General features: G+C 38.6%; 1 protein-coding gene and 1 long non-coding RNA gene across 3 annotated transcripts; one reads left to right on the top strand and one right to left on the bottom strand.

The window, feature by feature from the left end:
• Positions 1-149: 149 nt before the first annotated feature.
• Positions 150-27,279, bottom strand: LOC119075188 (paramyosin, long form). The gene is made up of 11 exons (XM_037181580.1): positions 26,903-27,279; positions 26,268-26,324; positions 17,413-17,666; positions 12,681-13,129; positions 11,860-12,282; positions 11,658-11,785; positions 11,480-11,592; positions 1,317-1,836; positions 1,154-1,249; positions 811-1,092; positions 150-719 (listed from the first exon to the last, which is right to left on the bottom strand). The coding sequence occupies exons 1-11, from the start codon at positions 27,014-27,016 to the stop codon at positions 522-524; spliced, it is 2,634 nt and encodes an 877-aa protein (XP_037037475.1). The 5' UTR covers positions 27,017-27,279; the 3' UTR covers positions 150-521.
• On the top strand, positions 22,154-23,841 carry LOC119075205. 2 transcript variants are annotated; one of them, XR_005087329.1, is made up of 4 exons: positions 22,154-22,260; positions 22,492-22,560; positions 23,169-23,422; positions 23,482-23,841. It is a non-coding gene; the product is annotated as an uncharacterized LOC119075205 (long non-coding RNA). The 2 variants fall into 2 exon arrangements; XR_005087330.1 differs by having other exon boundaries at positions 22,161-22,256.
• Positions 27,280-27,532: the final 253 nt, after the last annotated feature.

The raw sequence follows: 27,532 nt of genomic DNA, 5'->3' as shown, positions 1-27,532 counted from the left end.
GCTCTCATTTGCAGAGTCTAAATCACCCACCCACATTCTGTGACGGACTTGTTTAAGCTCAGCTAAATTCCGGATTAAAAATTTAAAAAAATTAAAAACTAAAAAAGTGAGGCCACGAACGCCCCCCAGCCATTTTAAACGAACACTAATTATTTCTCGCATTTTCTCTTTATTTATCCATTTTTTTGTTTGTTTGTTATAATTTCTCTTTTTTATAAATGTTGTTTTTTTTCGAGTAAAACTGTAAATAAATCCCGGCCGTAGATAGTCAAAATCAATCAGCGTCGGAAAACGTAATTTAAAAAAAAAAGTTTAAATTCTTTATCTCCAGAGGATGTTTCTCCGGGTTTTATTGCGCAATCAAAATGCTGATTTACGGTTTGTTTTTACGGGCTAAGTTTCAAATATAAATTTTTTCTTTTTTATTTTTTAAAAATATTTTTGTTGTTTTGTTGGTAATCTGTCAAAATATGGTGTGAGTGTGTGTTGCTTTTCGGTTGACAATTTTTTTTTTGGTTTTTTTAATTTTCGGTGATTGTTCGGCTTTCTTGAACCATATAGACCTGCGATCCGGGTACAGTGGATGTCGTCACAAATGTACGATGCTTGGAGCGGATCATGTTCAAGTTGGTTTCGGCTTGGTCGGCACGATCTTCAGCTGCTTCCAATTCACGTTGGAAACGGCGGACACGGGTTACGGATTGTTGGGACATACCCTCCTAGGTAATTCGAAAAATAAAGAAAAAAAAATGGGGCAGTCAGTATCGCACCCAACGGAGACACAAACAAAAAGATTTCGTTAAAATTTACTTGTTCGTTCAATTGACGTTTGTAGATGTTGATCTTCTGGGTAGCCTTCTCCAGTGTCTCTTGCAAGATCATAACATTCTTTTGATCTTCTTCGCATTGGATCATCACTTCTTTGACGGTGCGCTCTTTCTTTCTTAAGATTTTGATGGTTTCGGCATGTCGTCGCTTCTCTTCTTCCAATTCCAATTCCATATCACGAATGCGAGCTTCCAATTTGCTAATGATGCGACGGCTACCAACGACAGCATTTGTTTCGACTTCTTCGAGACGAATGGAAAGATTCTAGGGGTTGAATGGAAATTTGGGTAAAAATGTGTCGCAATGGACGGGATAGCAAACAAACCTTAACTTCAACTTCCAATGATTTCTTGATAGCTTCAATCTTAACGATACGTTCTTGTTCTTCGTGCAAAATTTCAACGGTGTGCTTGAGTTCAACCTGTTCCACATAACGATCGGTATCAGTAATAATGACAGCACAACCCTACCACACAACCATTACTCACCTGTACTTTCTGGTAACGTTCATCGCTCAGACGAAGTTCACGGGTAACTTCATCATATTCGCTAGCAATTTGTGAGATTTCTTGTTCGATCTTGGACTTAGCTGATGCCAGATTGGCATTGACAACTCCCAATTCGTTGATGCGGGTCTGCGACTCTTCGTACTGCAATTCGATGGCTCGCTTGGAGCGCAATGCATTCTCGAAGTTCAAACGAACTTCTTCCAATTCACCGGTCAACGATTGCAAACGACGTTGAGCGACGCCGTATTGGTCAAGAGTCACCTGCAATTGACGCTGAACTTCGTCGTAGTGACCTTGAAGTTCGGTCAATTGCAACGATTGTTTCTTGACAACCTTCTGCAAATCAATGTTGGTTTTGTTGGCAACGTCCAAGGACATCTCCAATTCGGTGATGTGAATCTGGAGCTTCTTCTTGATGCGTGTGACTTCGGTCTTGAGACGAGTTTCAGCTTCAACGACACGGGCATTAAGCTGTTCAATTTCGATGGCAGTTTGCTTGCTGGAAAGGGAAATCATTTCAGAAATTAGATTGTGGGTTTTGGAGAACAAAATAGTCTGTCTAAGGCAATGAGAGGAGTTTGTCGTCAACGTATCTAGTGTAGGAGGCGGTTCGCCGACAGTTCAGCTCATTAAAGTTCAGCGATCCGACTTTGCAATGCTGTAAAAGTGAACCAGCTCGTAAGCAAATTTCAATACAAATGTGGTTCACTTTAGTTGTAATTTCATAAGTTCTATAATTTAAGACGAGATTCTAGGGTACGTAGTACGTACATGTGATGCCTCACACAACAAAACTAGTAAATTACTCATTCTCATTCTTTGATTCGTTATAGAATTCAATGAATGGCTTTGCAGCGTGACTGAGTCTTAGATTCTGATAGTGTCATGTCTACCATGTTTCAATAGTCTACAGGTATTCCATTTCGGAAATTGTTCACTTTTATGCTGCGGGGACACAATAGAAAAAATTATTTGCAAATTGCAGCATGGACGAAGTTGTTCGGAATGTTTTCGAAATTCGAACTGAAACACTCTATTGAATCTGACTTTTCGAGTTTGAATTTTGATGATTTTTCAGCGCCTAATTTTCTCCGGCTGTTGGATCATTTGATTCAAGTGGTCTTCGTGGAGACACGGCACTGGTTTCGAACTCTCCAATCAACAGACGGAAAGGGTGTTAATGAAACGCCATTATTTATCCAACAGATCTTTTCGAACAGCTAGAGATATAAAGTGTTTTCTTTTCTTTTGTATTTTACCGCATTTTAGGTTTTTACGTTCTCATTCGTTTCGCTTCATTCCTTCGTTCCACTCGTTCCATCTGCATTTCCATATGTGTTAAATATGTGGACCAAACAAATATTTTGAACGTAAAAAGTTATAATGCGGAGCGTTTACGATAGCCTGTCGCATTGGATCAGGGCCTATTTTTGGAAATTTTTTCCAAAATTTCCAAAAAATTGCCAAAAATTTCCAAGAACTACGAACGTAAAAAAACCGAATTTTTCCATCATTTCGAACGGTTGTGGCAACTACTAAGCTTAGCTTAGCATTTTCTTAAGGTATGATAACTGTGGTAGGTCTGACCCGATTTTCGAAATTTTTGAATCCTTCATTGAAGAATCCGATTCATGAAGCCTGGTTCTCATATCAACATGATCGATCTAATATTCTGGGAGTTTATTCCCAAAAGTTTACCAGACTAATGTAATCTGAATAAAGATTTCTCCTAGCCTATGCATCCGATTGTACTGTTTATTTTCACAGTCATTTCTAGTCAAATTCCAGCGCGCCTGGGCTATAATAAAGTCAATAAATTCACATCACTCATTACCTAGGCCTCCGATTGTAATGTTTCTTTTTACAGACGTTTTTAACTCAATGCAGCGATTTTAGGCTTCGGTAAAATAAAAGAATGTTTCGATGTCTTTTGATAACTTCATCAGACAAGGGACCTGACCCACCAATAGGTGTTTATTCGAACATCAACATTCGTCCACTGTTTCGATCTGAGAGAAAATTAAATACTTGCATTAATATGCAGTTCAAAAATACCATTTCTCATCAGGCCATGGCGACAGTGGTACCCGATACAATGTTCTAAGAACACTATACCGATGAACAAGTCTAGCGAATCATAGTCGAAATGAAATTCCAACTCATCACCAAATCTGCTAACTCGTTGACAGTCAGTGGTTTCTTTACCAAAAGCCACCACTTAAGCGGATCTAAGCAAAGGTTTGCAAATATGTTTGAACGTGACAGGCCCGGACTGGCTCAAAAAAGCCCTTCGGGGAAAAAGTCAAAAGGCCCTTCCGTTCGGGCGACTTTTTCCAATTAGGCCCTCGATTCTTATGACTGAAAATTTAGTGTAATTTCCATAGTGTAAGTGAATCCCACAGTTCCGCCACATCACACGAACAATTGGGACATTTGCCTAGGGTGCAGCGATTTGGCGGAGCCAAATTCACGCCGTAAGTCCGCTCAAAATTTGAAATTTTGTAACGGACCAGGGGTGATTTAACGTTCAGGAAAATTTCATGATTGCCAATGCATAAAAAAAAATTGCAAATTTTTTTGTTGACGTGATCCATTGTTTACATTTAATTTGGATTGAATTGATCAAATGATTTTGGGAATAATGTATTCGTTACGTTAATATCCATTTTATTTACATTTTTCGCTCACTGAGCATATTTTATCCAAATTGTTTTTTGCACATTCATCTGCTGGCATCTTTCGAAAATTTCCTTTTTTGGATGAAAAATGCAAAGAATTAACGTACCAGCAGAATTCCATTTTATGATTTTTGAAAAATTGGACAAATCAACAAACAAATGAGTGACATTTCGTTTTTTATTGGGTTGGTATCGTTGGAATAGAGATTTTAAAGTCTGCGTTATGGATTTATTTTTGCGTTTATATGATTATGTTTGAATTTAAGGTGCACTTACGGCGTGAATTTTAAAAGAAAAAAAAAAGATTGTAAAAATAGTTCAAAGAAAAATTTTCGAGGGGAATTTAAAAATGTACAACCAGCGAAAAATGTATTTAAAAAATTTCGCCCTGTTAATTTTTCTTTGAATTCCAATCGAAATTTTCCTACTGAGACCTTTCTCTCAATTTTTTCTTCGATTTCCTACTGAGGAGGGATTCTTTTGAAAAGCCGCCTACCAAAATCGGACCCATTTCGCCTGGGATTGATATATACATGGTTTGAAAGGTCTTTGCCAATAGACCTCAAAACAGGCCTCACATGGTCTCTAGCCACACCTGGTTGCTGGTTGAACATCTCCGAAGTTGGTAAAATGGTGATTTTTATCCGAATTTTTTGGCCGTTATAAACGATCGTCCCGGGCGAGAGTGGGCTCGTTGGAAAGCTGAGTTCAAGTACTTTCGGGTCATGCAAGAATGCAAGAAATTTTTTTCAAAATCTGTGTGAACTTTAGACAGGTCTGGGCTGGTACTGATGACGCTTAATGTGAACCTAAGATGCTAGTCGTAACATTGTCTAAGCTTTTCATTGATACCTCATTTGCAGTGCTGGTGATTGCTGGCGAGTTTTACGAGTAGCGGTTGTGCTAACATAAAATTCTGTTATGTCGGCAATCACCAGCACTGCAAATGGGGTATCAATGGAAAGCTTAGACAATGTTTGTTACGACTAGCATGTTAGGTTCCCATTAAGCGTCATCAGTACCAGCCCAGACCTGTCTAAAGTTCACACAGATTTTGAAAAAAATTTCTTGCATTTTTTGCAAACATATATCAATGAATCTAATCAAACTAGGCATGACCCGAAAGTACTTGAACTCAGCTTTCCAACGAGCCCACTCTCGCCCGGGACGATCGTTTATGACGACCAAAAAATTCGGATAAGAATCACCATTTTACCAACTTCGGAGATGTTCAACCAGCAACCAGGTGTGGCTAGAGACCGTGTGAGGCCTGTTTTGAGGTCTATTGGCAAAGACCTTTCAAACCATGTATATATCAATCCCAGGCGAAATGGGTCCGATTTTGGTAGGCGGCTTTTCAAAAGAATCGCTCGAGGCATTTCTCCAGGCCTTTCTCTCAATTTTTCCTTAGATTTCTTACTGAGGCCTTTCTGTTAATTTTTTCTTCGATTTACAATCGAAATTTTCCTACTGAGCCATTTCTGGAAAACAAACAGAAAGGCCTCAGTGGAAAAATTTCGATTGGAAAACATAGAAAAATTGGCCTCAGTAGGAAATCGAAGAAAAAATTGAGGGAAATGCGTCAGTAAGAAAAATTTCGATAGGAAATTAAAGATTTTGTCTAAGTTCGCTAAAATGGACTTCATTTGTTTGAACAAAGCACCTAGCAGGGTATTAGAAAAAAATAGAACTTTAATCGAAGTATGCGAATATTTCCATACCTTTTTTTCATAATGTCATCGAAAAATTACCATTAAGGTAATACTGTATTTGACGTGGTAAAACCTCTATTACCCTGCTAGGTGCTTTGGTTTGAACAATAAATGGTTGAAATTCAAAAAAGGCCTCGTCGGGACTTCGCCCGACTAAGGCAAAAGGCCCTTCGGGAATCACCCGAACGCCCAGTATGGCCAGTCCAAATGAAAGTTTTTTCAAACTTTCGTAAGCCACACATATGCGACTTTGGTTTTTATTCATTTGAATGAAAGAAGAAGAGGAAAAACTACTCGATGGAGCATTTCGAATATTTATTTGTAGGAAACCAATTCTTCTAAGGGCGATGAGTGAGCAATCGATCGATCTGATATCGTTTATTTTTTCATTTATTTATTTAAAAAGCACCCAGACCAGAGAAATATAAAACGAAAATTCTTTGTACAATTCATCATCAGCACAAATAAGTATTATTCCTGTAACGTGGCGATGTGTCGGTCGGTTGTATAGATTTTAATAAAAATATTTTGATTTCAACTTGAATTTAATTAGAGCTTATGCAACCGAATATCATTTTGTTATTTTAAGTGTTCCCGATCGTGTGGTTTCTATGAAAAAATAAAAAAACATTTTCTATGCAACTTTTACATTTGACTTAAGCGTCGTCGTCCGTCCGTCTAAACCAATTAAAAATAGATTCGACTATAAATAAACAAATTGATATTCGTAATGCAAATTCGCATTCTTTTAGTCGATACGGTTCGGTTAAAGGCTACACAAAAGAAACGTTTTTTTCTTCTTTTCTTATTCATTGAAAATAACTCTTACGCCACCTTGAATTGTGATAGAGGTCTTCAGCGCGTTGATTGAAACTTTGCAATTGTTTCTTTACATCATACAATGAACTAGACATTGATTGATCCAATTGATCGAGCATACGATCGTCCACGAATTCGATGTGTGTGGTTCGCTTAATCACTCTACTTTCGCTGATTCCTCTGCTCTGTCTCGAGCAATGTATCTGAATGTCTTCATTGTTCTTCGACTGATGGATATTCTTTTCGCTGTCTGCCAACAGTGCTGCCGTTATCTGGCTGGCAGTTTTACCGCGAATCGAATTTTTCAGTCCGCTCGACAGCTGGACATCTCTGTCGGCATTGAAACGAACTTTTATTCTTTCGATGTCATCCATTATGCTCTGGACACGACGTTTATCTTCACGGTCTTGCAGTTTTCGTATCAATTTCTCTTCGGTCGATTGTAAATGAACGTTTCCGTACGATTGTGAACCGGATGCACGTTTCGATGTCCGTTTTAACACTTTATCGTCGTCCGTATACCGTTCACTGTGTTTCGTACAATCGAATTGTCCGTTCGAATAACGTTTCGCGTCACTCCTCGTATAGTCGGGCACTTTGTTACTTGACCAGTCCGCCTTTGGTAGACGTTCGTTCGACCACGGTAAATGGGGATACTGAGGATTTTCACCTCGTCGATTTGCATCCACATAGTCTTTCACAGGCTGGTTGGTGTTTCTCCTATACCCATAATTATCCTCGTACACATATACGGTAGTGGGGATTTTGTCACGACGATGCATTGAATAATTTTGTTATTTATAATGCAGTTTTGTTTGGCTGACGATGATGATGATGATGCAGCAGAGGGATTTGCTGTTATTTTGTGTCTTTTTCGTTTCTTTTTTGCAGTATGCGTTTAATGCGCTCTCGTATTGTTTCAAGGCCAGTGTCGTGTCTCAATCTGCCGTCAATGGTTGCATTTTATTGCAACTAATTAAAAACAAAAAATCTTTTTTCACAACCAAAATTCCTCACAACAGTTAATCCGTTGCTACCATTTCGATTGAATGATTTGGGTTAACCGATTCGCATTGGGTTTATAATCAATTTGCTGACCAATTGCAACCTTCATCGTTCAATTGAGTTAGTGAAATCATCGATCGATGATTGGTTGGCTATTTTTAACTTTCAATAGAAAAGCCATCGATTGGTCCCTTCGGATCATGATCACGATACATTCATTTCGAACATTTGGCCGTCATTCGATGAAAATAGTTTTGATGTGCTGTGTGTCGTGTGCTCGCATTGAGTTTTTGCCTTTAAACAAAAGGTCGACTTCTGATCTTTTCGATTAATCACGATGCAGGCGAATGTATAGAAAATGTATTTGATGATCATTAGGGATTCACAGAGAGGAAAACATTGAATCTTGCGTCATCAGTTTTTGTTTTTAATTAAATTTTTATGTTGCACAGCGATCATTTTTCCCCAGTGTCGCATTTCGTGTCAAGTCCTTTCGATTGAAATTTTCATTTCATTGATCAGAAGTCGTTTGTTGTCAGCGAACGATAGTTTCAATTTGGCGGTGCCCTGGTTCATACCGAATAGTTCCCGATTTTTTCTCTCTATGATTTTGTTTCGATTGTTTCGAAATCTGATTAAGGCCAGACTGGCTCTTTCACCTCGTGGCGTTGCAACCCCGCGGAATTTGATGCAAGTCGATCGGAGCTGGAAGTTCATGATTCCATCCGAAGAGGTCATACCAACCACGTACCCTACCCGAGGGTTTGTATCGGGAAGCTGGAAGCCCAACGAGAACCCGAGAAACTCTCGGTATCGGGCTCAGCGACGGTTGATGAGCCTATCCTTGGCTGAAACGTGGTGGTTGTGGTTCAATTGCGCTTTATGCGCTGGGGTACTGCTCCCGGGGGAACTGCAGCGAGGGTTGGGATAGGCTCTGGCCTCACCTTTGGTAATGTTGGTGCATAAACACCGGCATTTAAAGGTAGTTGTATGCGCTGATTGAGCGGTAATCTCGATCAAATCCTTTTTGGAAAGGAAGAGCTGTTAAGCCTTTTGGCAGGTAAGCTCTATAATCTAAAGATATGTTGGCTCTTTCGCCTCAGTTAAAAATTCCCCTTTTCAACGTTTAATGAAACTAGTTGCATTGTCCAATGGGTACGGATCAGAAGCGGCTAGTCATCTATTACAGGGACCTCAGTTAAGCGTTCTTTTACAAACAGAGAAAGGTACTAATAAAAAAAGATTTCGCATCAAACGCTAGGCGTTGCTGTACACACCTAGACGTTGCAGATTTAATCATTTTATGGCGATCCTGTTGCAGTTTGCGTTTCTTATAAGTTTAGGAAACGCGAAACTGGAAATCGTAGTGAGACGACGCTAAATTTGAGTGACAGTTTTGGTAGGTTTTTATTGGTGGACTGTCAAAGAATTGTCAGGATTTTATTCAAATGGCACCGGCCGGCACACCGACAGTAAACTTCTACATGCAGCAAGTGAATCTGTAGGTGTGTTCCAAGTAACTGTAAACACAAATTTTGACTGGCCGAACGAAAACACTTTCATCTACAGAGATCGGTTTTCATATAAGTATTGATGAGGTTATGTCTCTATCGTCTCTACGGATGACATTTGACAGTAATTTGACAATTCATATGACTTTGGAACAAACCTATTGCTTACTGAGTGTAGCTATACAGTGTATAGTATACACGCAGCAACCCCAAAGAGACTGTATTCAAATTTTTCTTTGGTTCTGCTGTCACATTTGTTTATTCGGGTTGTAGCTAATGACATATGACACAGCCGTTCCTAGAAGGTATAAATGCATACGTAGGCCTTTGATTTTGTCGCGAAACGCTTAATACAAATCCATGAAACGAATACGTAAACAATTGTAACGGGATTTAGGTCCCTTCTTTGAATGTATTTTCATCCTCTGCTCCTGCCTGGTTTATTTTTCTCTGCCGTGAACATAGCGTAAAAGTCTAATGATTGATATAAACTCGAAGTTCCGGGTTCACAACAATACTATCTTTACCACACTTAGTTCGTGCGCAACCTATACATCACCATATTCTATTCATACTAGAAGAGTGACTCGAACCGATGCTGGTTTGCTTTAAGTGTGACTCAAAATAATAACACCGAGAGACAAGTGCAGCCAGATGCATGCATCTAACTGACCTTATTAAACGAAATATTTAATAAAAACACAGAGAGAGTGCTAATGTGCAACTCCGCATTTATGAAACACTTAGCGATCGGTAATTTATAATTAACGCATTTCACCGCCATATGTTCCCGTATATTCTCAGCAGAGCCACATTAATGTTTGATCGTTTCATGTAAAAATAGGTTTTGTCGAAAGTGCACACCGTAAAAAGAACTGAAGTGTGTGTGTAGTGTGTTGTTTATTGTCGAGGGTGTGTTAGCAAATAAACACGTTCGAAGAGCCGTTCAAATATACAATTCAACAAAATCGACGGAAGTGAAATTGAATTGCAATGACCTGCATCGCCATTAATTTGAAATGGCTGTTATGTGTGTCAATCTATCATTATTGGCATGTAAAGAGTGATTCTTTTGAAAATCATCCAACCGAAATCGGACATACTTTCCAGTCGAAGGTGCGGGAAAACAGGACAAGTAGGAAAATTTGCTGGCTTACTTGCCGACAGCTACTGTTGTACAAACCAGATTTTCTTAAAAATTAAATATTTTGTTTCGTCTCGTCAATACCGTTCATTTGACATATCGCACAAGATTTGTGAGCGAAAACATCCAGAGAGGTGCGGGAAAAACTAGTCTCAGTATTTGCCTGTTTTCCGCTGTTTTCTAACAAAGCAACACATGAGACAGGCAAATACGTCGACTGTTTTGAGACCCTAGATAGGTATGAGGTAGAACTTGGGCAAGGTGACAAGCTTTCAACTATTTTGTTTAACTCGGCGTTAGATAAAGTAGTGAGAGCCATGTCAATAAACTGGGCTGGCACCATCTTCTATACGAGTAATCAGCTAACGGCTTTCGCTGACGATGCTGACCTAATAGGAAAAGGGACACTAGCAGTCAAGGATCCCTTCATGGAAATGGAAAGAGAAGCGTGTAAAATTGGACTTGTGGTAAACGAAGAGAAAACCAATTGTATCGTTGCGAGACGTGGTCCATGACATCCAAGCAAGAGCAGATGCTGAATTGTCCGAAATTTTTGGGAGGAATTTCATCACAGCTGCAGTAAAATCAGCGACACCCCGATGGGCGGGACATGTGGCTGGGATTACTGATGACCTAACTCCCAAGAAAGCCCTCGACAGGAAATTTGAAGGACGTAGACCGAGAGGTCGACCACGGAAGTGATGGATAGTCTGTGTGGTCGAAGATAGTAGATCATTGGGGGTCGCGGATTGGAGAAGTATAGCCAGTCAAAACCCACTTAGGTTGACAAAAGAAGAAATGGCGTTTCGTTGCGTTTCGGATGCAGAGGAACCGCTAGAAGTTCACCGAAGTGGTCGAACTTTTGTCCATTTTTTCATGGCTCATTTCTTAGTGTGGATGAATTTTAAAAACCTGATAAGCCCCACGTTGCCCGAAAGTACATGCAATTACCTTTCAAATAACACCTCTTATGACCTTCTACGATTCGTGTACCTAGAGAAATTTCGTATTTTTTCCTCTGGTCAAGAAATTATTTGGAAAGTGGTTTTGGTATTTAGGGTCCAATACCTTCCTAGGCAGGTACATGCAGAATTAAAAAAGCGTCGGATTACGGGAGCCTGTTTATCAAAAGAATCTTCCAAACAGTCAACTGTCTAGTTGCGAATAAATCGAATCGCTGAACATTTTGGACATAAGTTCTGGGACTGCATTCAATTGGATAATGAGACGGGGGGCCTAATTGCTAAGAAGAAAAAACAAAAAGGAAACTCACCGAATAGCTTCAACTTCTTCGTCCTTCTCAGCAAGACGACGTTCAGCATCGTGACGGTATTGTCCATATTCAGATGCCAAGCGTTGGGCACGTTGTTCTTCGGCCTTGCGTCCCTGCGAAAATAATTTTGAATTGAATGTCCGCCCAACCACCATTCTGGCGACTTATGTCCACTTACGGCTTCGGCTTCCTTGTAAGCAGCGGTGAGCTCATCACGTTCGTTTTCAAGGCGACGAAGTTCAATTTCGAATTCATGATAACGACGTGTCAATTCGGTGATGGTGTTGCGAGCTTCTTGATTTTCATCTGGAAAAAGAAAACGGAAAAATTTCTTAGTTTCGGCACGACACGGTCGCTGGAAAGTGTTCGGTTCAATTTACGAGTCAATTTTTGATTCTCCCGAGCTAGACCATCCCGTTGGTTCTTGGTGCTGTCCAATTCGTGGTTGACACGAGTCAATTCAACTTGTTTGTTCTTCAAGTCACGCTGAGAGTTCTCGTACAGAACGACGGTCTCTTCCAAACGGCTACGCAATTCGATGCTGGTGCGTTCGAGAACATCGACACGCTTTTGCAATTCCCGGGCGGTTCCGTTGGCTTTCTCCAAGTCGATAATCAAAATTTCGACTTCGCTCTGGAGGCGACTCTTTTGCTTCTCCAAATTGTTCACTTTGACAATGAGGGTTTCGATGTGTTCTTCTTGTTCCTGGATGCGAGCAGAGTACTTGCGACGAATCTCTTCGCACTCTTCAGCACGAGCAGCTGCTTCAGCATCGTATTTGGCATGCCATTGCTGAGCTTCACCTGTGACCGAAAAATGGGCGTTAGAACTAAATCCATTCCAACATAATCGGAGTGGAGTGGGTCGTTTTGGGTCAAACCTGAAACTCATCGACCCAAATTTTACAATTCAGGTTCCGGTGGACTAAAAGTCAACCTGAACCTGACCTGAAAAAATCAGACTGACCGGTGGGTCAACTTCAGGTCAGCTTCTTTTCCGACGAAAAGTCAGGAAAACGTCAAACCCACCAGGTCAACCTGAACCCAACCTGAACAGGTCAGCCTAATTAAGCAGTTCAGGTTGCATTCAGATCGAACCCAAAACATCAAAACAGATTCGGGTCAATATCTGGTCCTGACCTGATCCAGGTCGAGCTGACCTGTTCCAACATTTAGTTGAACAGTTGCAACATTTCACTTACCGTTAGACTTGACCAATTGTCTTTCCAGGTCCAAACGGGCTTCGGATTCTTCTTCCAATTGCACGCGGGTGGATTCTAATTCAGTCTCGACTTGATGTAGTGAAGCTTCCAGCATCGAACGGCGACGTTCATCGTCTTCAAGACGACGCCGGGCATCTTCCAAATGGGAAATCAATTGAGTTTTGGAGAAGTTGACGCTCTCAATGCTCAATTTCAAATCTTGCACGCTCTTGATCAATTCGACATTTTCCTGCGACAGACGGGTCTTGTGTGATGTGATGTCGATGATGGTACGGTTCAATTCTTCGATCTTGACGTGCAATTCCGAAATGGAAATCTCCAATTTCTCCACTTGTTTGACGCAAATATTTTTCTCCTTGCTGACCGATTCGACCTGGGACACTAATTCGTAGACTTCGGCTTGGAATTTGGCCTTTTCCTTTTCTGCCCTAAAAACATTTAAAAAAATTTGTTTTTCATCCGAATGGAATTCTATTTTGGTCGGGAAAAATATGTGTGTGTGTCGTGCGGTCAAGTCATTCTCGCATATCATTCGCTACTACACACACTCACACATGCAGACAAGAGTAGTATCGGAGAAAAAACTATTTTCACGATTTTCCTTTCCTCGAATTCGTTTTTATTTCTCATTTCAACAAAATGTTTGTGCAAAATGGAAACGAAAGTAAATTTTTCAGTTTTTCTTTTGAGAAAATTTTTGAGCGGAAAATTGAAAACGAAAAGAAATATTTTCTCGCGCGCGCATTCGATCATCCTATTCGTTCACACAGGTATCGGATTTCCAAGCCGCGAACGATTCGACTGTTGAACAGAGATGCCCACAGTCAACGTAGAAAACATTTTACATTTTCTCGACAAGCAATCGGCCAGACATATTTGGCCCGGTGTTACGAGCAAACTTATTAAATTCTAAAAATAAATATTTGTGAGATTCGCATACCTAACATTCAACTACAAGATGAACAGAACAAAATTTTTATTTTTATTTTTTTTTATTTAATTTTTCATTTGTATTGAGGAGATGGTGTTCGTGTATGTCGTGTATGCTACTCGAAGAGGTTTGCAAAGGTATACATAACACATTAACGTAATGGCCATATTTTACACCTTTCGTAAGTGTATTTAAAGAAAAATATTCGATTATGACTAAGCCGAGAATATTAATAATTCGAAGTTCCAAAATATTTTCACAGAAATTTGTTGTTTTTTTCTTCATCTCTCGCTCCGTGCTCTGATTTATTGAAATGTTCGTATAGGTGTGTACGATACACTCAGTCAAATCTGATTGCGAAAAAATAAAATAAATTTTAAAAATAAAATTCTTTGATTGATGACTTCTATCGGGCGGGACACTGAAAAGCATTAGCCTCGATACATGAAGATAGATACATTTTGCTAGGACTACACGACTGTACAGTTGTGATCTGTCTTTTAGAATTGGATGTACCATGGGAGTTCACGGTAGGGTTGAACAAAGCTTAAATAGAGTCGCGACACCACCCCTCTGATTTTTTTTTTTTATATTCTTATTGAGGGACTCGAGTACTATAAGGAACCACATTCAGTTCGCAAAATTTTCCAGCCGTTTCGGAGAACCGGCACTCATGGCCGTGCGGGACCAACGACTCTATATGAATACAGACTGTATCTGGAGTCGGTGAAAGCTGATTTCCACATATTTTTAGGGTAAATTTCCTCTAATGGCTAGCGAAATCAGCTTCAACCGACTCCAGATACACGTAATTAATGTAAGAAATGCTTCAAATAACTTAAACCACTTATTTATGAAGAATGGATAACAATTACACTCAACCTAAACGAACGGGCACTTGAAGATGGATAGTAAATTGAAAATTTCGTCGTAGAGTGACCTTGGTGCAAACAAAATGTCGCAACAGATACTTGTTGTGAGGCTGGTATGGCAAGTGTGGTATTGTTTTAAAGCTTAGACTGCAGGCTGATCAGGCAATATTGTTTTGTTGCAGACAGGGTCAACCTGTGTATTGCAGATGAGTCCTAGTTTCGCCGAGGATGGTGAAAATAAAATTTTTCAAATATTGTACAATTCAGACAAATTTTGTAAAATCCATTCTCGGCGTTTAATAGCGCATGGAATCCTCTACAAATATCGCCATTCAAAGAGTTTCAAACTTTCTTCGTCTTGGACATATCACCATTCAAAGATGTCGAATTCTCGACTTTAGCTGGCTGTAGCTACGTGATCGAGTTGTCGAGGGGAGCCATTTCTATACGAATTGGCTTAGAATTAGTCCCTCTATCCGTTGCGATAACAATCTGTATTCAAATTGACTCGTCGGTCCCGCACGGCCATGAGTGCCGGTTCTCCGAAAGGGTTGGAAAATTTTGCGAACTGAATGTGGTTCCTTATAGTACTCGAGTCCCTCAATAAGAATATAAAAAAAGTAATAGTAAAAGTTGGAAAATAGGCAGTTTGGCTTGCTTTTTCGTCAATAACCGACCCGATTTTCTTAAAAATTTAAATGGTTTGTTCCAAAGCCATATGAATTGTCAAATTTCATCCACAGAACCGAGTTAGTCAATCAGACTACATATTTTCCTACTATTCCCGTTTTCCCGCACCTCCCATGGAACCATACAAGTCTTCTTCGTCCATATCAGATATGAAACATTCGAATAGATTAAATTACCCTTAAAATTTGATTCTGAACCTCGTCATTTTTTTAGAATTAAAAACGAAATGAAAAAATGTCGCAATATCTTCGGGCCCTACGTGTCTTACGTAGATTTTATGACTTAATTTTGTCGTCTACCGACTGATCTTTTTAAAAATAAGAAAGTTATCAAGGAACAACGCGCTCTCAAAAAGTGTTCTAAAAAAATTGAACAAGACTTCCGGTTCCGGAGCTTTAAACTTCTCTTGTATTCCACTGAAATATTCCACTTTTCCAATGGAATTCAAACGAAGTTCAAAGCTTTCGAAAGTTCTGCAAAGCACACGAACAATGCAATACGACTGTTTTGGCTTCACTCGGCACTGAAGAAGTGTCTTTACCCGCGTGACCTAATTAATAACTGACCCCTGACATTTTATAAAGTTCATGTTAGATATCGGAGACTTTCCGCTCTTTGTACAGTGTGTCTCGTGCTGGCCCGTCGTACTACGCATATTATAGACTAAAATTGTTGAAAAGTAACAACCAAGTAGACAACTGTTTTTCTGGTTTTACTAAAGAAATTATCGCTTTCACAAATAGAATTAGGGTAAGCGTAAAAATCCCCTTTTGACTATTTAAAATAAAAAACTAAAAAATGTGAAATGTCCTCGGAAATGTCTCTTCAAGTGTTTGTACCACATAAGAATTATTTGTTTCACAAACAAAATTCAGATCAAGTTATTCCGTGATTAACGTTCCACAGAATTTATGTATGTGTTCCACATGTTGCCAACAAAAGAAACGTAAATATAGTCGTTTCACTCACACGTTGCACGTGGGATGGAAAACTAATGTAAGAGAGATCGCTATTCTCTGTGTGATGAAATGACATGTGGAGGGAATAGAACGAACCAAAACCAAAAAATTGTAAAGAATTATCTTGAGTTTAGTTTAGCCATAACAGTCGATCGACTGTGTAGGGCATATTATTGGTAGATTTATTTACCGAGTTTACCCGAAAGTTTACTGAAATATATCGAAATATGTCGGAAATACACTGGAGATTTACCGGAAATTTACTTAAATTTACCGGGATTTACCAAAATTTAACGAAATGTGCTGAAAATTACCGAAATTATCGAAATTTACCTCAAATTTATTGAAACTTACCAGAAATTTACCGAAATTTATCGAAAATTTACCGGGATTTACTGAAAATGTTCCACATTTATGTTTCGATAAATGGTATTGGGTAATCTGGCACACGGTGCCAAAAGAACGCACTTTTAAACTACGTAAAAGGTAAACTTGCACAGGCAAGTTTATTGCTGCAAATGCTTTTTAGCCATGGCATCGACTTAATGACTCCTTTTACAACATTTTGGTATCGAAAAATCGTGTGCGAGTTCACCTTTCACGTAGTTGAAAAATGCGTTGTTTTAGCACCGTGTGTCAAATTACCCCAAGCCCGATAAACTTAGTAAACATTCGGTAAATTACGGTAAATTTCAGTTAATACATTGACCAATAACAGGCCCTGCGATTGTTCGAATAATTTGTCCATTCAAACATTCAAAAAACCTCAAGATTTTTGTGCTACGAAAATTCAATAAACTCGAAATCAAATAAAAATCTTTTTTTTTATTAAGGCCCAGTGCTGTAGTACACACCGCAATCTCGATAATGTAATAGTGGTTAACACTAACACATGTTATGGAAGAAGAAAAATCGCGTGTAGAAATCATAACATAAACAAATCGGGCAGATGTTTTTGGTCAAAGTATAATTCCAATTATAACAATCTTGAGAGTTTTACACAATTTAATGGTCGAATTGTGTGTCGGTTCCTCAACAAAGTTTGCGTTGAGTTTTTCCAAACAATTTGGACATTTTTCAGATTCACTACGTAGCGCATTCATTCACCGCATTGCAAGCATGAGTGATTGTAATGACAGCTGTCTATTTTGTATGAAAAATGTTAACCAATTGTTTGACAGTGTCATTTAGCATACCACTCATGCTTGAAGTGCGTTGATTCATTCAATCAATTGGTGTGCTAAATTGACTCAATTTACCTTTGTCTGGTCTTGGTCAAAATTTCGATCTGTTCTTGGAAATCTGTGATAATCTCTTGATGTTTTTTCTTTAGAATGTGGGCAGTTTCTTCCGATTCCAAATGCACATCGTCCAACAATTTTCGCAATTTCAGCAATTCAACGTCACGACTGCGATTGATATTGAACTGACTTTCGGCACCACCTTCAGCCTCTTCGAGACGTTCGGACATTTGAATGACTTGTACGCTGAGGTCGGCCTTTTCACGTTCAATCTAAAATGGTAAAATGTTGATAAATGTCAGGGAGATCTCACAAACTTAATGTAGCTCTATAAGGACGAACACGAGCAATCGACAATCATGCTTTGTTTTCCATTGGTGGTATCCGATATTCACCAACGGCCTTACAATGGAAAACGCTGCATAATTGTTGAACCCATCAACGCAAAGTTGCTCGTGTGTTTTCGACTTAAATTTTGTTATTCTTGTTGATAAAAATCTTGGCCTTCATTGAGTTCGTACCAACGTACACAATATTATCCATGAAAACTTCCATTTTGCATGATTTCATTCTATAAAATTAGCTGTGCATGCATATGTGGTCATCACTCGATTTTTCATTCCCATCTCATCAATTATTTATTATTTTTTTGATACACCGGACGCATGTGTCATAACATCGATCAAAATTCGAAATTTTTATCCAGTTCATCAACGACAAAATTAATTCCTGCTAAAAGAATCTCTGGTTGCGAATCCGTTGGTACAATAAACGAAAATGAAAAGCTTCATGTTTTTCTGAGTCCCTGGCTAAGGCCAAAATACAGTCTAGTAATTTTGCGTGGATGGATCGACAATCATGCTGAGCTTTCCATTGTAATCCGATATTCACCACTGGCTGATGAGAGGGGACGTGGATCCGTGAATGGTGCATGTGTACGCGTTATGTCTTGAATGTGGTTGAATGATTGTGCGGGGTGAATGCGGGCGCAGGATGAGTTCAGCTGGTTGAACGGCTAAGGCCAATTCCAGACTGTCTCTCGGAGAGTGGCGACTCCGCGCAATTCGAGCTAGTCGATCGGAGCTGGAAGTTCATGCTTCCATCCGAAGTGGTCTTCGATATCACCTACCCTACCTGAGGGTTAAATCGGTACTACGCACGGAAAAAACGGAAAATGTCAATGTACGTCTGATTCGATCACGATTTACGTGTGAGTCGCAAATACTACATCTCCTACGTAGTATGTACATCGAAGTCGTGAAATGTTACGTCTAAATCGTACAATAAACGACTGAGTGAACCATTGGTTTTGTACATTGTAGTTGAGTGAGGACAAAACCAATGGTTCACTCAGCCGTTTATTGTACGATGTAGACGTAGAATTTTACGACTTCGATGTACATACTACGTACGAGACGTAGCATTTGCGACCCACACGTAAAACGTGATCGACTCAAACGTACATCGACATTTTGTGGTCCCAACTATAGTTGAGGAGCCTATCCTTGGCTGGAACGTGGTGGCTGTGGTTCTAGTGCGTTTAATACGCTGGGGTACTGCTCTCGGGTGCATTGCAGTAAGGGCTGAGATAGGCCCTTGCCCCACCTATGGCTATGCTGGTGCATGAATCACCGGCATATAAAGGTAGTCATTTGACGCGCTGATTGAGCGTATCTCAATCTACTCCTCTTAGAGAGGACGAGATGTTATGCCTTCGGGTGGGTAATCTCGTTAATCTAAAGATATTATTCTGGCTGAACAATGGAAAACGCTGCATAATTTTCGATCCAATCCAATCAATGCAGAATTGGTCGTGTGTTTTCGACCCAAAGTTCTTAGTGACGTCATTAAAAAAAATTAAATCCTAACTGTAGCTACACACAGACTGGTATGATCAGAGCGAGAAAACCGAAGACCAGTTAATTATAACTTGCCTTGGGGTACTTGTCATTGAAATTTTACATGTAATGTTTTGACATATCCCCCAAGGCAAGTTAAAATAAATTGTCCGAATATATTTCCTTCTCTTTCATCATAAACAGTCAGCAACTCCAAGGAGACCTAATTCAAATTTTTCTTGTTATACTGTCAAGAAAAAAAAACAAAATTTTAATTAGGTCCCCTTCACGTCGCTGTGTAGCTAGATTAACTCTAGCTACATGTAAAAGCGCCAAAATCAAATTTGTTTTTTTTTCTGTCAAGTTTGACAATATAACAAAAGACCAATTTGAATTAGGTGTCTTTCGCGTCGCTAAGTGTGGATTGATACGTGAGTTCCAGTTGAATGTTTGTAAGGTTGTTCTATTTGGTAATATTTCAAAGTCGGTTCCCGCTCGATGCTCGATGTCTCCCAGAAATCCGAAATTCCTGCCAATCAAAATGATTCGTTGTTCTGGACAATATTGTGGAGTACGCATTGCTGTCACGATAAATTTCTTTTTTGTCTATTTCTGCTTGTCCCTAACATTAACATTTCATTCAAGAATTCCGTTCAAAAACTGCATTCGTCGTCGTCACAATTATCAAAAGTAAACTCAAAATTTATGATTTGAATGTTGAACCATTGCCAAAAATAGTTATTTTAAGGAGCGCTGCCTATGTTCATTACGAACACTTGTTTTTTTTTCTTCTCTCTATTCCTACCTTTTCCCTAGATTCAAAATTAAAATTTTCATAATTCAATTTCATTTTGCACTGTAACACCACTGTTCTGTTACAAAATTGCAAAATTGAAATTGTATTTTTGTACCGGTGCATCTGGATGAAATAATTTCTCAAGATTTTCGACTTTTTATGTCTTTTGGCAATAAGATAAATTGTGGATAGGTTAATGGATAACTTCACATAACTGTGTACAATGGTATGAATTTACCGTGTGCTGCATGCAGCTCTTAATCCCACTTTAATTTTTTTTTAGCGAAAGTGATGAATGATAGAATCAGGAATGTTTTATTCGCTCATTTCGCTGGAGGCAGAGCTAAAAATAATTGAGACAAAATGTGATGTTGTTGTTTTGCTGGGTTTTTTTGAATGAACTCATTTTTTATCGTCCTATACAAACAACGAGCAGAACGGTTAATTTCCCTTGGGTCAAAAGGGCTTATTACGACCCTAAGGATGAAAAATAAATTGACTTTAAGCTCGAATAGTTATTTACATAACAAGGGATACAAAGTTGAAAGGTGGAGTTTTTGTGTGAATTTTGTTGATCCGAGGCGAAGCCGAGGTCAATAAACACAATATTCATGTTTATGAAACCTAAACCAAATTTCTTGTTTTCCCTACTTTCAACCCACTTTCGACCCTAGGGAAAACCAAATCTTGTAAAATCCATTACATTACTCGAGACAACTATGAAAAGTCTCGTTTTCGTGTGTTTATTGACCTCGACTTTGGGTCGGATCAATAGGTCACTATTGAATGTGTAATTGTGAACTATTAGACGATGCAATGAATAGGATTGCTCGCTGAAATTATGCGTTAAGAAGTGTTTAACAAAAAAAAGTAAATTTTTCGTCGGTACGAACAGTGGTGGCCAACCAATTTTTTTTTATTTAAAAACACACTTTTCGTTCTAAAATTAAATGGACTCAATTCAATATCTCAATGCGAAAGTGGTATCGATACAGTAAACGTGTCAGCGCACTTAAAAAAGTGTTTCGTTTTGCATCCGTTTTGCCTTCGTTTAGAAAAATAAAATTCACGCCGTAAGTGCGGTCGAAATTCAAAATGGAAAGTGCGGAGGTCTTTCTAACGTAGCGTCATTTTCATACAATGAAGCGTTGAAATGTATTTTTTGGTTCACTTTTTCTTCGAATCGTTCACTTAAAATTCAAATTTTAGGCACACTTACGGCGTGAATTGAACTCCATTCAATTTTGTCTCCGTTTACTTGATCAATTGAACGGATTAACAGTTTTATAATCGGTGACCTATCGGTTTAAGTGCGCTGGCAGACTAAGTCTAAGTTTACGTAAAGTTGCATTTTGTCAAATTTATGCAGAAGCGCGAATGAGAAGTTTCCAACAGGACCTATATTATTGGTAAATTCATTTAATGAACCGGAGAACCGAAAAATTACTGACAATTTACCTGAATTTATTTTTCGATAATTTAGTCAGTTTTCGAAATCGAATTCGCTAAATAAGCCGTCTACCATATATAGTGTGTTCCAGTTCGAATTTCGAACAGCTTTATGCTGAAAACAAACGAGACATTCAAACCATGTTTTGGTCCTTGTTTTCATGACGAAATTGTCGCAACTGTCAAATAAAGTTAGAAATTTCTCTATCGAGAATTACAATTGCTGCATTTGTCATTGAAAACGAAAATTAGGATCAAAACACATTTTCAATGTCTCGTTTGTTTTCAGCATTAAAGAATTGATGACGTGAGTACATACCAAGATAACATATACATTTACGATATGGCGTCGCACCCGCCGTAATTTGCATAAAAACCTTTTTCGAGAAAGTTTTTTATGCAAATTACGGCAGATACAGTCATAAATGAAAAGCTCTAATAGATATTTGAATACAGAGTCAACAGCACCATAATATCTATAAACAAGTCGTATAGGGTGGCAGCACCAGTGTCCGTATATCTACCAGTGGTTAAACACCTTTTGTTCTTTAATGCACAAAACAGTGTATCAACAATGGGTGTCCGACTACCTGTGCATGCCCGGAAACTGGCGCTGCTACCCTAACATAAAATAATGTAAATTATTTGCAAACATTTATCAGCACTTGCGTTCACGAAAGGAATCATTTAGCAACGAGAAGCAGCTCAATTTTAACGTTTTCGGGTTTCGCCTATTCGATAAAGTGATTTCTATCATTCTGATTCCAACAACCCCAGCGGTAAGTATGCATTTCGATTCGAGGAATGGAAACTTTGCGGCGTAGGTGGCGATTGTGCTAAACATTTTTTGTCTCATGGAAGAATGGATTGGCTCAGAGTATCTCCGTCGGACAATGAACATGTTTCCGAGGCAGGAATTTTGTAAATTCCATCCCAGATAGGATTCCCCGCCAATCGGAACTGAAAGCTAATAAGGAGTAATCTAAATTCAATTTTTGTTTTTATTTTTTTCAGCCAGTGACGCACACAAACTAATCATGTTAGCCCTTCGGACATTTTTCGGTTTTCGACTCGAATATGGAGGTATGTAATGAAGAGTTTTCGTAACAGTTAAGAGCATACCTTAACTAGGGATTTGTTCAATTTTCGTGGGAAATATTTCGGACCGAGGCGAAGCCGAGGACAAGGAAACGTAACTTTTACCCCTTAGTCCGAGTTTCGTTTACATGCTGGAACAGTGGAAAGGAGGGCTTGAAACATGAAATGTACTCATGTTTACTGAAACAATTAACGGCGGAATTCAAATTTCAATTGGAACGTAAATCTCATGTTCTGATGTCATTATGTCAACTTCTTCGTTTACTTAGGTGAAGAATGTTGTTGCGTGTTAACTAGTTTTTTCTCACCTGCCCGTCAACTGGTTTCGATAGCAAATCATTAGGACAAAATTAGTCTCATTTGATTAGCGTATAGTTTGGTCAAACATGCTGCAATGTGCACTTATTGTTACGAGCTATATCAGTTTAGCACTATTGAACGTGTGAACCGATGAATGTAATAGTTCCCATTAAACAGACTTTGTGGGTTTTGTTTCACTTGAAACGAAGTACTAGATTTCCAATAGGAAGTGCAGTTCTGTGATTCCAATGTTCCGGTACTACATTTATGTCGTTGCAATTTTGTAATTTCAGGTCTGTTCATCGGCATATACTGCCTCGTAATAAATGCTCTATCGGTGGGATTGTGCATATTTGAAATACTATCCGTACGCCAGTACGACTGTGATGAGTTTGTAAGAATCTGGAACCCATCGCTGTACGACAAAGTACGGGATGCATGGTGCCCGTACATACAACGAGTCACCTTTACCATTCTATCGTTCAACATTCTGTACAGCCTTGGCATTGTGTGCATCGGATGCTTGTGCATACAAGGAACGACCAGTGTAAGAGGAAGAAAGGTTTTGCAAATGGAAATGGGAAAATAATTTCGATTTATTGATAGCGTAATCATTGCCGTATCAGTCCGATGAGGATGTTTCTAACTATTTACGTAGCTGCGAGCTGGGTATTGGCGGTGTTGGTCTCGCTGTTTGTAATCAGTTCATTTTGGACGGATTTCATAATATTCCATTTTCTGTTCACATTCATTTACATGGCCTTAATAACCTACGCTTTACTGGTGATCAATTCTTTGTACAAGATGTTTAAACGAGAATATGAAAACAAGACCGACAAATGCATATATCCATAAATGTTATGCTGGTGGTTGGACTCGATATTTTTGTTGTTCAAATTTTTATTTTTGTTTATAAGCAACAGAGATGCAATGGCAATTTCTTTCCATTTCAAATAAAAAGTTCGAAAGGCTTTTGACTCTTTTTTCATTGTCTAAAAGTCCTTAAAAATCAGTGGCTCTAACAAGGCAGTTCGTTAGTTGTGCTGGGTGAAGCCCATATTAAACCCACCAGCAATCTGCGTAACCTTCCTTGAATTCTTCGACTATACCGTGCGTGGAAACGTGTAACAAACAAAAATCTAAACTCACTCGAAACCGATGGCGAACCGGTGCTAAAAGACCTCGAGTCTCAACACACAGCTGATCCTAGTCCTAATCCTACTCTAACAATTTACAGCGGTAAAAATCCGGTTGCTTCTATGCGGTAATCTGAGAGTGCGTTAAAAATCGATTTTCGAGAGCGCTTAGGAGACATATGTAATGTTGAATGTCAGGGCACCGATTCTAGAAAATTTAAGAATTCGTAACTTGACAGGTGTCACCTAAAAAAGTACGAATCGCATGGGACCACTCTTTGAAGTGACAACTGTCAAGTTACGAATTCTTTAAATTCACAAGAATCTGCACCCAGGCACAACAAAGTGGATTCGACTTGAAATTGTTCCGTTCCACTTTCTGTCGTTAATGTCAGACGAGATAAAATTCATCGTGGACCGAATGGGACGTTTTGTTTACAAAAAATTGGAACAGGGCACCTCGCGGAACAGTTGGCTTAGTTTTTCAAACAGAAAATCTAACTTGACGAAAGTTTTGTGTGTTTGTCACATTAATCAGCCAACGTTCAACTTCTGGGACACTTGGTTTTTCTCACACAGAAAATCCAACTTGACGAAAACTTTGTGTTTTTTGTCAAGTTAGATTTATCTTATAAAAATAGCAAGTGTCCCAGAAGTAAGCAGCTCAGTGATCTGCATGATACAATAGACTGTTATGATCAGAGCAAGAGTCCGAAGACTAGTTAATTATAACTAGTCTTGGGGTACTTGTCAAAATATTGCTTTCTCTTTCAACATGTTACGTTGAGAGCGAGAGGACCGACGACCAGTCTATTATAAGTTGTCTTGGGGTACTTGTCAAAATATTGCTTTCTCTTTCATCATAATAGTCTATCAAAGTGTTTTGGAATCGAGTGATGTAAACTATGAAGTGTCGTTGAAATTTGCACAATTTCTATCCAATCTAATAAAATCGTTTCTAAACATTCGACAGAACTCGAAAGATACCCGGTGAACACACGGTCTGGCAATCAAGTGACATGACTTTTAAATGTGTGCATGTACTTCGTTTATTGCATATTCAGACGATAAATTAGCAGTAAAATAAAATTAAGAAAAAATGTTTTAATTAAACACCAGAGTGACTTAGAAAAGAGAAGAAAAGAAATGAAAATTTCAACACGAATAAATTCTCATAAATGTGTCGGTTGTTTCATTAACATTTCGTATATAAAATTAGCTTTTTTTCTCGTGAGCCCGCCGCAATTTCCAACCAACCAACCAAAAAAAAAATCATCATATCCTAACACCAGAAATAAAATTGTACAAAGTAAACAAATAATGATGGTCAATTCAAGGTTACGCTTTTTTTTCGATCTTTCTTTCCTTGCTTTTCGGTAATTTAGCTCTGTACAATTTTTTGTTTTTCATCTCCTCAATACTTGGTAAGTAGCTCCGATATTTCGGTGTTCTATCTAATTTCTCGTATGTTTAAAAATAGCCCGCCAAAGTAAAGAAAAAATTGTTCCATTTGAAATTGGGTTTTGGTGAATCATTAATAAAACGAAATGGGCACTCGCTCTCTCTCACTCGCTCTCTCTCATTTTTTATGCAATTATTCGTGTACTGAGGTGGTTGGGAGTTCTTAACCGAAACGATGAAAAAAAGAAATCATTTCTACAAAAATAAAACATTCCGTTGATGCCGCGTTGATTTGGAATTGATATTTGCACCGCACATAAAAATTGCTGTGTCTTGAAATCGTTGAAATCGTATATACCCCATCATGTCGTTGGCATTATATACATACCAACTCCCCCACATTATATACATTGTTTACAGAGTTCTAGGCACTCATCATCATCATGTGTTTGTAAATGCTACTCTTTTTTCTTCGCTAGGTTAGTGCAATCCAAGAAGATCAAACGTTGATCTCATTTTTAGAACATTGTTTGAATTTTGAAATTTTATTTTTGGGATTTTTCTGCTTTCGTTCGGCTTTGTTTACGTGTGTATATACAGGTGAACACATTGAGTTAAATATATATTTATTAGGATTAGGTGTGTTAACTGATTGGAAATACATTTTCACACTCAGAGTGTTCCCATTTATCTTTCCGTAATTTTTCACTTTTCACGCGGTTCTCTCGTGTACTAAAATCGAATTACACCTCGGTGGGATGAGCGATTACAAGGAAAAAAAGACCGTTTTGGGTTAGCAACTACCGTAAATTACAATAAGTAAAAAAAACAACAAATTTTGTCGGCTCTACTTACACGTTGACGCAATTCTCTCTCCGATTCAAGATCATCTTGAAGAAGACGAATTTTATCCTGGAAAGAAAGAGAATACAAAAAAATATTTCCATTTGCTCTGTCCAAAAATATTTAAAGAATTTTTTTTTGTGAAATTTGATATGCAGCTAAAAGAGTGACGGATCTTGCTGATTTTTTACGATCCCAACACTACAGTCTTTGAATAAAACACGCACACAAAAAACACTGTGCAATGGAACTCCTTTTTCAAGTCCTTACGTGAGGAAGGTTTTCACAGAAATTTTCACAGTTTTTTTTTAAATCATATTGCAGTGGCGCCATCATGTAGGTACCAGCTAAAAAATTTGTCTCGAACATTTTGCACACAGTATAAATTTAGCTTTTGTACCACACACTTTTCTGCAGAGCTAAAAATCATTAGTTACGTAATGTATGTATCGTCCGTTCATGATATTTCAGCTCTCGTTCCATAAAAAAAAATATTTTTTTTGGTCCTCAAATATCGGGCACACTATTTCTAGATACGGATGCGTTCCCACTCATTGCAGTTTTTCTTCTTTTTTTTGCATAACTTTTCGCATAAAGTTGATTTTCGATCTTTCATTCAAAATCGACGTGCTGAATATTAAACTCACCTCCAAACGTGACAAAGCACTCAAATCAGCACTGTATTCAATGCTGACATCGGCATTACCACCACCGGTCGATCTGTACGAATATTTCGAAGTTTTAGCTACGCTCGATGACATTATCGATGATTCAAATTTGGTTAAATTCGATTTAATTTGGAGAGAGAAAACACAGAAAAAAACAGTTTTCAAAAAAACACTTCACTGGAAATCCTTGTTCAATTCACCGCGAATTCGTTCTGTTGCGTTTCGTAAAACTTTTTTCTCTTTTCTTTGTCGGTTCACTGTGAAAATAACCCGAGTCACCGAATTCAGATAACGTCGGAGCAAGGCTTGATGATCTACTGATCGTGGGACTACAGTCGTTCGAATGTTGAATAAATGGTTCACGGATCCGGGAAGAACCGAATAAGAAATTTTCGATTTATACACGAAAATTGCGATAGAATGTGCGTGCGCATGGAGTTTTGTTCAGCCATTTTCCGCGCTGATTTACTTTTTTTTTGTTTGATTGGGAAAGTGTGTGATCGGTAGCTCTGTGTTCTTCTATGTAAAATTAGCATCAAATGAACGATCCATGTTGTGCGTGTTTGTGCACATGTATATTATCGGCCGTTCGTATCCGATGCGCGATGT

Source organism: Bradysia coprophila, unplaced genomic scaffold (assembly GCF_014529535.1).
Source record: "Bradysia coprophila strain Holo2 unplaced genomic scaffold, BU_Bcop_v1 contig_193, whole genome shotgun sequence".
NCBI lineage: Eukaryota > Metazoa > Arthropoda > Insecta > Diptera > Sciaridae > Bradysia > Bradysia coprophila.
Note: the sequence above shows the minus strand (reverse complement) of the source record. Positions and strands in the feature narration are given on the sequence as shown.